Source organism: Ornithodoros turicata, chromosome 6, assembly GCF_037126465.1.
Source record: "Ornithodoros turicata isolate Travis chromosome 6, ASM3712646v1, whole genome shotgun sequence".
Taxonomy (NCBI): Eukaryota; Metazoa; Arthropoda; class Arachnida; order Ixodida; family Argasidae; genus Ornithodoros; species Ornithodoros turicata.
In genome coordinates this window covers 45,004,481-45,016,008 of record NC_088206.1, presented here as the reverse complement: position 1 = coordinate 45,016,008, position 11,528 = coordinate 45,004,481, and the positions used below count along the sequence as shown (strand labels likewise).

At 47.4% G+C, this 11,528-nt stretch overlaps 1 protein-coding gene across 3 annotated transcripts in view; it reads left to right on the top strand.

The window, feature by feature from the left end:
• The first annotated feature begins 471 nt into the window (after nt 1-471).
• LOC135396592 (uncharacterized) overlaps nt 472-11,528 on the top strand; it is a 48,532-nt gene continuing 37,475 nt past the window's right edge. For 2 of the 3 annotated variants that reach the window (XM_064627637.1, XM_064627635.1), the window contains exons 1-5: nt 472-575; nt 632-713; nt 1,342-1,490; nt 1,545-1,583; nt 6,765-6,854. In XM_064627637.1, coding sequence (XP_064483707.1) covers nt 566-575; nt 632-713; nt 1,342-1,490; nt 1,545-1,583; nt 6,765-6,854 — 370 coding nt within the window. In that variant the 5' untranslated portion in view covers nt 472-565. The remainder of the gene's footprint in view (nt 576-631; nt 714-1,341; nt 1,491-1,544; nt 1,584-6,764; nt 6,855-11,528) is intronic. The other variant, XM_064627636.1, reaches the window with a different exon arrangement.

Here is an 11,528-nt window from a genome sequence, read left to right as displayed (position 1 = left end):
ATTTCAAACACGTCTAGCATCATTTACTTATTTTTTAATGGCTTTTCCCCCCCTCTTTATATATAATATATATATATAACACTTCATCAACAGCGATATGCGTCAGATTTTTAAGACCTAAAGATGTTCCTCGGGATTTCTCTATGAGATCAACCTCGTCTCGCGGCCAATTTGATGTCATCTGCTTGCGCTGTCTCAAAGGGTAGTATTTGAAATAGTTCCGAAACATACAAAAACGTAAAATCTGACACCTGCTTGGCATGGTGGTTGGCTTGGTTTCGCCGTAGCAGTGGGTGATCTAAAAAACTCGGTAGCCTCATCCGTGTAACTTTATCACATGGAGCACAATTTATATAGCACAGTAAGCGTCAATATTCACCTGTTGTAAACCCACGAATTATCATTATCAATATATCTCTTCCAACGTGTAGATCTCCCAGACGTGGTAAACAAACTACGCGTGTAGTTTGTTTACCACATCAGACGCTAATCACTTGAGCGCCGCGTATTGTGCGCGGCGTATTTGCGCGTGCTTGGCGTGCTCTAACCAGCAACGCGTTATTCCATGGGCGATTGTAAGTTTTCTGTCTCTCGTTTGTGCATATGCAGTAAGCAGAACGTGTGATTGCAGCGGACCCGTCATCGGAGGAGTCGCAAAGGCCCTCGCAGAACTCCCAACTATCTCAGCTGTCTCAACTATCGCGAGGATCCATGTAAGTATTCACACAAGTACTCATACGTGGGGTCTTCTTACGAGGTTAGTTTGCGATCAGTAGACTACAAGGAAAAGAAGAATGCCAGTAGGGTCGGACTAGCCATAGCCTTTACCGGAACAGTCCCCGGCAGGCGACTTGACACGCTCCTGATTCTGCACTGTTGATGCACATAGCTAAGAACGTTTTGCTGCTCATTAGTTCCAACCAGAGAGTCGAACCGTAGGCGCACTATCATGATGGCTGTTGGCCGGTCTAATATATTCTTCCATGTAGGACGTTTTTTTTGTTATCTTTCATCCTAGTCTGTCCCTGGATGAGGGAGTTGCAGGCGGGATGACTCCACAGATACGCGATATGTGAACATCCTCATCTTATAACACCATAATAGAACTCCTATATATAGGTATGGTCAAAATCACAAGGGACATCTGGTACGTGCTCACTGGAACAAAACCAGCGACAAAGAAAAAAGGCGAGACAAAATTCCAAAACTTGTCGCTCCTGTTGTGTGTCCCGCCTCTCCTTATTTTTTTCTAGTAATCGTGAAGTGGTTGGAATATTTTTTTTGTGTGTTCCGTTGAATATCTGGGGAAAAATTACCAAAGAGACTTGTACTGTCCTCTAGCGTCTCCGAGACCCATCTGTTGGATTCTTCCAGCACTGGGGGCCGCAGCGCAATAATACCGGAATCTGCCATCTACCTGAGCGGAATTATAGTTGCCGTCGTCATTCTTGGTGTGATCTCCGTCAGTGCTTACGCTTTCAAGGCCAGCAGTTGAGTAAGCCATCAATGGGAGCACTTCGTTACAGGCCGACTCTATATTGCAGACTTCCCATACGTTAACTCTACTAGGGATGAGGAAGAAAGTAAGTTTTGGCCTTTAGTGGACCTGGGTTCAGACTACTTCAAGGATAAGCGAAAGTGCCTAGGGGTTCATAGTGTTGGAGTGATAAAAGTTTCCCGCCTGTGGCTTTGCTGTATCGTAGCCTACTACGTGTGAGAAAAAAATTTTACTTTGGATGAATTACGTTGAATTTGGAAGCGCTCTCAGTTTGTAGCGTGTCCAGCAGAGGACTCAGGCAATTTCGTGACAGCGTACATGTTGCTTAGACACGCCGTCTTCCGCAAGCTGTGCTGTGCCGTGCCGTGCGGTGAGACATCCACCTTACGCGGCCAATATTAGGCCGCTAACCGACTACTCTGGCGACGCTCCCAGTTCAAGATAACAGAAACGGAAACGGTATTATACCGGAAATATAGCAGGTAACGGTAACAGAAACCGAAACGGATATCGCACAGTTAGAATACCTGAAACAGAAACGGAAACGACAATAATTTACGGTAATAATTCGTGTACCGCAGGACCCGAATAATTGTAATTCTTCACCATATCATGTAGATAAATTTATAAAATAAACCTCAATGAAGCAAACTAAAATTAACTGAAGAACTAAAACTAAAATGAACTGTCAAACTGGAGCATATACGTAAGTAGTATACAGTAAATAGAAGAAGCATAGTTCTTATACGCTTATGGTGACCTGGAAGTTGCAAGTGTGAGTAACATTCCTGGAAACCAGGTTCATATTAGCTGTTCACAGAAATCACGTACCTAAAGGTGTATTTTGAATAAACGTTGTCTTTTTTATGCATGTATCCCTGGAGTCCTCAAAATAGACTTCAGAACGTAGAGGGATTAAGTTTTGTCACGGTCTCAATGGGCTTTTTTTTTTTAAAAAGGGAAAGAAAAGGAAGAAGGAAAACAAAAGGCTACAGGCGGGGCGGTACCGAAAGCCGAAACGGAAACGTAACGGAAACGAAAGCAACAATGGTGGTAACCGAAACTGAAACAGAAACAAATAAGGGCCAGCAACGGAGGTGGTAACGGAAACGAGAAAGATTCCGTTACTTTTCCCTGTTAGTTGTTTCGCGAGATAAAGGAATAAATGATTATTGCATTACCTTAACGGAAGCCTGTTTCTTCTTCTTTTTTTTTGTCATCCGGTGTCATCACCTGCCGCCCTCCTCCACACATGCTACACTCGCTGGCTGCCTAGTGGGCTGGGCGGTATGCCCAACATCTATCCTGGAAAGTAATGTTTCTTTACAGCTTTTGGTATTTTGAAGAAGAGTTTTTCGCTCAAAACGTCACTTTAACATCGACATTTTTTAGCAATTTTCTTTAGCACAGCGAATTTCAAAAATTCGTCCTGATAATTATCAGGCACCTTCTCCACTGACAACTTGAAACGATTCCGCACTAGAGCTAACTCGTTGTCACCAGTCTCAGGGAAATACCTGTGGAATTCACCTTCCAAAGCTGTGAAGTGGAGCAGAATTTCTTTCGGGGCAAACGCTGGAGCTTTGCCATCATGGTCACTTCCGCTAAGCGTCGAGCCTATAGCCTCTTGAACATTGCGACGTCACCTCCTTTGACTTTCCTTTTCCAGTTTTCCATTTTGCACAAGAAGGCCTCCAGGGAGTCGATGAACTTGATGATGTTCGTGTTCCTTCCTTGCATCTGAAGGTTGAGCATGTTCAGCTGCTCAAACATGTCCTCCAAATAGGCGAGACGCAATATCCATTCTTGACCGCTCAACCACGCGAAATACGTCATGTTCCCCTGTTCAAACACTCTGGCAGTTACGTTTCCCATTGAAAACCCATGATCGTTTATGTGAAAAGGAGGAACTGGTGACCTGCGTCCATGTCACTGCACAGTTCCTTGAAAAGTCGCGATTCGACAGCGTCCCCTTTGACAAAGTTGGCAATCTGAATCGCTTGATTAAGGACCTCTTACAATGGAGTTGGAAGCGTTTTTGACGCGAGCGCTTGACGGTGTATCATACAGTGGATGCACTTTTCCCTCTTTACAGCACGGCCTGTGCGACTTCTTGATCACATGATTACACTGTCATACGTATTTCACAACAGTGCGTGAAACTTACCGCGTTGCTTGTCACTGTTCACCGTGCTTAAGCTCGTGTAAGACACACGCGTTGTAAAGACTTTACATTCTCTTTACATACAAGTAAGACTTTACAACGCGTGCGTCTTACAATTACACATTAATGGTACTAACAGGTGGCGGTGCTGGCGTCAATCCCTCTCACCACCTCCTACGCAGCGCCCTGGGGGTCATTCTGGTCATTCCAGTTATTCTAGCTTTTGCATTTGCTGCCTGCAAGGCTCCGAAGAGACTGCAACAGTACGTTCTGGTGCGACATGCGCTGTGTATACTGAGGTGTGCGTGGATCATGTCCTTGAATGCACTACTTAGGAACAAACTGCTAGCTGTTATAAGCGCTCGAAGACAGATCATAGATCTGAGGAAGGATCGATGCAGCGGCGCGGCCAACAGAACCAGTGGGTCAGCCAAAAACTGACTAAATCACGAACGCGAGGCTCGTGCCCGCGGATCAGCCTTTGCTTTGTCTTCACAGTACTCCCCTCCTCTGCGATTGGAGGTGAGTTGAAAACGCACATGGATTGGATTTCGGAACGGATTGGAAACGACATGAATTTCGTGACGACGGGTGTGAGGGCTGCCGTCGAACTGGTTGAACTGTCCGAGAATAGGAATACAGGCTTCAGCCGACCGATGTCGATGCGCTCCTCTCGCTTCCGGAGCTTGACCCTGAAAGACGCTGCGTTGAGCTACAGGACCTCGAAGGGGCCATCGTAGGGTCGCTCTAGGGTCTTCCGAACGGCATCGCATGGGACGAAGACGTGCTTGGCTTGAGCAAGGCCGGCTGAATAATAAAGTGGGTGCGAAGCGGAAAACCTGGTGGCAACTGGGCGAAGCAGCGACATATTTTGGCGCAACCTGTGAAAGAATTCCACTGTAGGCGTACGATCATGGGTTACAGGTGAAAGGAAATCGCTTGGCAAGCGCAAGGTGGCTCCGTGAATTAACCCCGCCGTGGAGCACTTGAGATCTTCTCGAACGACGCTGCGAAGACCCAGAAGGACGAGGGGTAACTGATCAACCCAATTGTTGGGGCCGGGGTATGCGCGAAGGGCGGACTTGAGTTGACGGTGGCATCGATCGACGAGTCAGTTGGTCGCAGGATGATATGGCGTTGTTTTGAGGTGGGTGGCACTGGCGGGCTGAAGCGCCGCAGTACAGTTGGTCAAGATGCGGGGAAAGGCGACGAGATCGGCGGGGGGACAGGACACGCTCCAAAGCGCCTCGTTGGCGTGGACGAGGTGAGGAATTCCGCGGTAGAGTGGTGGCTTGCGCGTGAGGACGAGCAATTGGTCTCGCTGTAGGAGATCGTGACCGGGTACGGGGGCCAGCCTCGAGCTCGAGGCGCAAGCTGTCGAGAGACTGCTCGAGCGCCTGCAGTCGCTGCAAAATCTCCGAGTTTGTACGGGCAGAAGAAGTGGCTTGAACTTGTGATATGGTCGCCCCACGATCGTCCATAACTTTATCAGCTAAAGTTGCCAATGCTGTGAGCGACCGAGCCTGTGATACAGCCAAGAGATTGCGGATGGAAGGCGGTAGGCGGCGAAGGAAGAGTTCCCGTAGACAATCTTCGTCGAACGAGCTTGCCTTGTCTCCAAGAAGAGCATAAAGTCGGCGTAGCAGTTGCGAGAGCCTACTGTCGCCTAGTTTCTCCGCGAAAAGCAGCCGATGAAAACGCTCAGTGACTGAAGACTGGAAGCGGGCTAGTAGCTCTTTCTTGATATGCTGATACTGCGAGGCCACGGGCGGATGGGCCACGATGTCGGCTACTTCAGTGATGTCCCTCTCCGAAAGAGCGCGGATGGTCAGATGGTATTTGGATGTCTCGGCACGGATGCTTTTTAGCACGAATTCGGACTCAGCTTGAGTGAACCACAAATGAGGGTTGTTCAGCCAAAAAGCAGGCAAATGACATGAGTATGCGATCACTGCGACGCTGGACGAGCCATCGGGATCACCGGCTGGAGGAGCGTCGGGTCCATGTCGCAAGCCTGCGATGTGCACGTCTGCTGGCAGCGACATTGGGACGTTCGGGTCACCACTTTGAGGAAGGGTCGATGCAGCGGCGTGGCCAACAGAACCAGTGGGTCAGCCCAGAACTGACTAAATCACGAAAGCGAGGCTCGTGCGCGCTGATCAGCCTCGGCTTTATCCCCTACAGGTCTAGGCGGGACTAATTCCTCCCATGGAGCCATGAAATTGCTCCCCGGTTGGGAACCACTGGGGTGATTTTACGGATTGTCCCTATAAATGTCGTACCAAGTAGAAAAAGAAGCAGGTATCTTGTTTATTCTCCTGTTCTTGTGAGCATGGGCATTCCCAGGATTTTTTCTAAGGGGGCAAAGTGCTTCCGTGGGGGTGGGCAATTGGCAAACCCCCCACTTTTCCTGGAGACGGTCGCTGCGGGCTGTGAGGGTGTTCAGATATTCATACTTTGACATCTTAGAATAATCATTAGAACCTCTGTCTAAAGAGCACACTATCTTCACAAGTGACTTTGAAGCTCGGTGGGGGGGGGGGGGGGGCACGGTCCACTTTGCCCCCTCTCGGTACACCCATGCTTGTGAGGAGCAGTATGCTCCTTCGTGCTCTTCAACGTCCTTGCCATGTAAGCACACTGTACTGCATGATGTTGTTTTCTTTCAAACTGTTGTTACTTTTAAGGGGTGGAGGCACTACATTAAGTGATGTACGATTTGTACTGCACGCCTGAGTGTTGAGGGGAAAAAAACTTGCCCAGTTGAAGATATACAAACCACTCCATACGCATTCGCGTCCATCAGTTCTGACGTCAGAGAAGCTACTGCCATTCCTATTTGTTCTCGTAAACATGTGACCACTCCCGTGGCTGCAGCACAGGCGGAGATTCCTGCCTGATGTAACAGTGGATGAGTTTCGTTATTTGCTATGCCGATTTGCAGTGTGTATTTAACGGCCCCTTTATACCATACTTTATACAAAAAAAGTTGAATACATGTTCGCATCGATGCACGTAATCGTCTTTTACCTTTATGCGGGATAAATTGTGGTCAAGTGTCACAACCTATTTAATTCATTGACAAAACTCCATTTGCTGCAGTGGTAGTCGCCGGCGATGGCAGCATTGGCGCAACTAGTGACGCAGCTGGAGAGAGACCGAGCTTGGGATTGGGGGTTCGAGATGAATCCAGTAAGTAACGATCCTACTTTTGACCTCTAGCAGGACATTTCTTAAGGATTATTTGGAGGCCCAGTGGTGGCCCGTTCATTTATCCCGTCCCACATACAAACAGCAACCTCATTTCATCTACGTGGCAGCTGGAACAACAATGTTTAAGGGTAATACGCGTAGATCTAAGAAAAGATCTTCCCGGAACAGCACCGCAAGCGATACTGCCCCGACGACCGTTTCATGGACCGCGCATTCAAAGACACGGACCACCCGGGGCCGGACCGCGTTATCAAATGGCCCCTCTCCGGTATATGATAAGATAAAAAGTAGATTAAAAGTAAATGACAAGCCCGCGAGATAAGAAAAAGAATGATGATTAACAGGTTAGAAGCATGAATAATTTAATTAGAAGACTTTCGTGCAGTAGTCTGCAGTTCTTCAGGTAACATGTTACTTCTTCAGGTTACCTGACTGAAGGTTACCTGAAGAAGTGCAGACTACTGCACGAAAGTCTTTGTAATTAAATTATTCATGCTTCTAACCGGTTAATCGTCATTCTTTTTACTTTAATGGTAATGAACGTTATTCTGAACTGTATTGTCGGTCAAGATTATTACTTACGAATAAGCCGACGCAAATATAGAATGAAGACGAGGAATGTCCTTGAAACCTACTGTAGTCTGCGTTAACGCATCTTGCCGCCGTTAGTTGCTACAATGGCGCTATACCTCCTAGATGTCGATGGCAATATCACACCGACGATGACAGGACAGGGGGGTCGGACTCGCTCAAAAAAGCGTGACCACAAGGGGGCTGCCATCCGTTGGTCATGGAAGGCGTTGCCTTTCGTTGGCGGCTTCATTCCGCTAAACTTGACGTGCTCGTTTTCTTAAATTCATCACTTGGTATCTAAATTCGTCGTACTATGTCCGTATCTCATATGTGTTTGTTAAACAAATAAGCAGTGAATATTTTCCCACTACATCACTTGCTTGTGTGCTGTCGTTCGTTAGTCACTTTACTATCACGAAACTCGACAGACCAGAGCATGGAATGGCGGGTGGTTTCGTTTTTGCCATTTCCGGTTCCCGTTGGTTCGCAGAGCAGCATGAAGATGACGGTTTACAGTGTGTATTCATCTTTCGATTACTGTTGTCTTCGGAAATACATGCCTACATTCGTTACGATGGGTAACGATTTATTGATTTCGCTCGCAAAGCATACAAACGCCACTTCAACACGTCATAGGCGGCAATCTTCATCTGTGCCGGTGGAAAGCAAAGGGTTGGCGGTGCCGCAAGTAATCCCATAGATGACATACGATTCACGTTTGATATGACAACCTTTACCTTACGATTCCGATAGCACAACTGAATCCTGCACGTATCCCGAAGATTCGTACGTACTCATCGCAGTTACACGGCCTGCCTCACTTCCTACGCTGGATGTCGTTCCCTCTATCGGGCCGTTTTCCAGTTTGTTATCCCACGTGACTGCACAGGGTGGGCAACAAACGGAGCAGCTCTGCTGTAGTTAGGGGGCAGAAATTCGTCCACTAACACTGTCCATGACCAACGGATGGCTGCGCACGGGCGGTGACGCTCGGGGATAGGAGAATCCCATTGACGGCGCGCCAAGTACGTTCTCTAGAGCCTTCCTATATTAACTCTATGTGACAGGGTCTGTCTATCAAAAATATGGCACACCAGGTACCGCATGAAATGTACACTGAAATGTTTACAGGACGGGCATCATTACACCATCGTTGATGGTAGTGGGCAGCCAATTAAAAGCCGTAACGGTCGCATGCGGTGTCATGCATCCAACACTAAATGGAACTCAAAATTAACTTATGATGGTCCTTAGTTCCGACCTTGCGGGGACGAATGCTGGCCGTTTGTCTACATTCAATCCCATCCGCCATTAAACGAAAAGTCTAATTTTTCGACGGCTGTTGGCTTTGCTTCACCGGTCCAGGTAGATCGTCGAAATATACGTTCATGCGCTTGGGGGGTGGCCATAAGACCGCGCGGCAACAAAGTGTGCAACAATGGAGGAAGGAAGAAAAGGGGGCGCCCTAAGGGTATTGTAAAGAAGAGAAAAGTGGGGGGGGGGGCGAAAAAGTGACGTATGAACGGAGGGTGGGTTCTAGCCTGTTTGAGGTCCCGTACGGATCACGTTACCCGATAAAGTCAATGAGTATGCTCTGCAAACGCCACCCGCGACATGCTACGATCACACCTCTCCATGAGTTCCAAAATTATGCAATACAGGCATATGTAACAATTAATCCGGAAGGCTAGCAGTGACATCGCACAGCCGGCCCACAATTCCAGCTTCACTTCACGGTGGAGCAGGGAGCCTCCTCTAGCTCATTCATTCCTTCACGTATGGAAAGCACAGTTATAAGGGCCTACCATGCTTTGAGAAACGAGAACCACTCACACCACTTACACGATGCACGATACTTAACACTGTCATACTACTGGCAGAAAAGAAAAAAAAAAAGTCACGTGCTCACAGAGAGCTCGTCATGTTTTTGGTGCGTCATCACGAACAGAGAAAAAGAGGAAGCGGCGGTACTGGTGCGGTGCGACACCCCCTTCTGTCCATCACCCGGTGCGGACCGCACACCCTTAGTGACGCCACTGATTCCACGTCCGCACTATGGAAATACTACGATGAAGTATGGAGCACTCAACGCTTCATACCACAGCGCTTATATGAACCTTTATGCTCGAAACTTGATACGGCCACTAATACCAAGCCCGACAATGCGCTATATTTTACCTAATGCGCCATATTTTACCTAAATAGCGCGCATAGGTGGTTGTCGTACAACGATGTAGTTGCCTCGGAAGCCACGAAGAAGCGCCACGGGTCGCTACACTGCTCATCATTGAGACGGGTGTACGCCGAAATAAATCATTAAAAATAAAACATCACAAAATCCACGCTTAAAAATACACTCGTGAAAACCCACCTTCTGAAATAAATCGCTGAAAAATCCACGCCCTCAAAATAAACACTGCCAAAATAAATCATAGTTAGGCTTACGGAGGGAACGTGCCGAATCTAATTTAAGGGCGACACAACGTCGTTTTCAGTGCAACGCACAACTCGAACGTTTTTTATGAATATTTCTACCGTTATTAACGATGTGTCTTCAAATAAGAGCTGGTAAAATTTAAATATCCGGCTTAAAAGTGCAGAAGACGACGCGCGTATGAATACAGGGCTATCAAGGGCCCGATCTCGGAGTCCACGGTCACGAAAAAAAAAAAAAAAGGAAAAAAAAAGAGAGAGAAAGAAAACTGAAATACTCGATTGCTTCGCAAGATAAGCGTGAATCCGATATCACTAACTGCTCAGCTTGCTCAACGTGCTGTTCCGACGTGTACGCGCTGCTAAGCCTAACGGCCGCAATGCTGGGATCGGAACCGTTAGTTTTTCGGTTTGGTTCGGGTTCATGTTCAGGCATATTGGTTTGGTTCGAGTTCAGCTCCGCGGTTGTGCAGAATATCGGTTCGAACCGGTTCAGGAAAGCGAATTTTAAGCAGATTGCCATGGGTTAAAAGCAAGCACATCCTTACGATTCTCAAATAACACAAATGTACTTTTGTTGTTGTTGCCGACACAGCACTGATTCACCTCAACACTGTGTTACAGATCTACATTGTAGGTGCAACGTTACGGTAGCATACTCTGTACTTTCTATATTCACTCATCGTATACACCCTGTCTCAACTTGCTCAGGGACTGGTCGTTATTTTCGCAGCACAAAATGAAAACTTGGGGTTGCTGGACGACACAAATCGCGTACAAAGTGGTGGTGGTGGTGATGACGGAAGGAAGCCTACAACTGCCAAATGGAAGACCTAACACAACTGAATGAACGCAATAGCTGCAAGGAGGAAATACCTCGCGCACTTGCGTTGCAGTACAGCCACTATATAAGCTTCGCTTACAGTATCGTCACTGAGGAACGCGGGCGAACACGGCGGCCATTTTGTGGCGTACGTCTCCCAGCTCCCAGCGCGGCGGCGCAGTTCCCATTTCGGTTTGTCGCGCGGTGATGTTGCTTTATCTCGTCGCTGTGTATTTGAAGTCCATTACTCATACGCGATACTGTGACCTGTGTAATTAGGCTTCGTTTAACGCTCAAAATACTTACTGCGAATTTACGTGTTCAATATCGTAAGAAACCGTCACGACATTGAAATTTGTCGAAGTATATTGCAGCTACCACCGTTCCGCGCGAACGTTACGTCGTTGTTTCTGTATGTCACACTTTATGTTACCGGATTCCACTGCGTAGTGTGCACACACGGCAGCTAATATACCGTACTTGTTACCGAGCTACTAAGCTGCCGTTGCTAACGCGAGCGTTGATGTTAGGACTTCAATAAGCGTACACAAGCACTACACCATACCGACAAATACTATTTACTCTGTTTACCATTATTTATACTGCTAATTAATACTATTTACTACTAGGAATTTATCACTAATAGCCTGCAGTGCATAGAACTGCTTTTGTGTTCGTGTGTCTATAGTCTGATATTTGACTGCTCATACGGCAGTCAGACGGTGCTTTTGAACGGCCAGTGAACCAAACACACATTGCAAAACCCGACACTGCAAAAAGCACTCTACCATTTGACTTTATATATCCACCTCGGGGGGATGGCA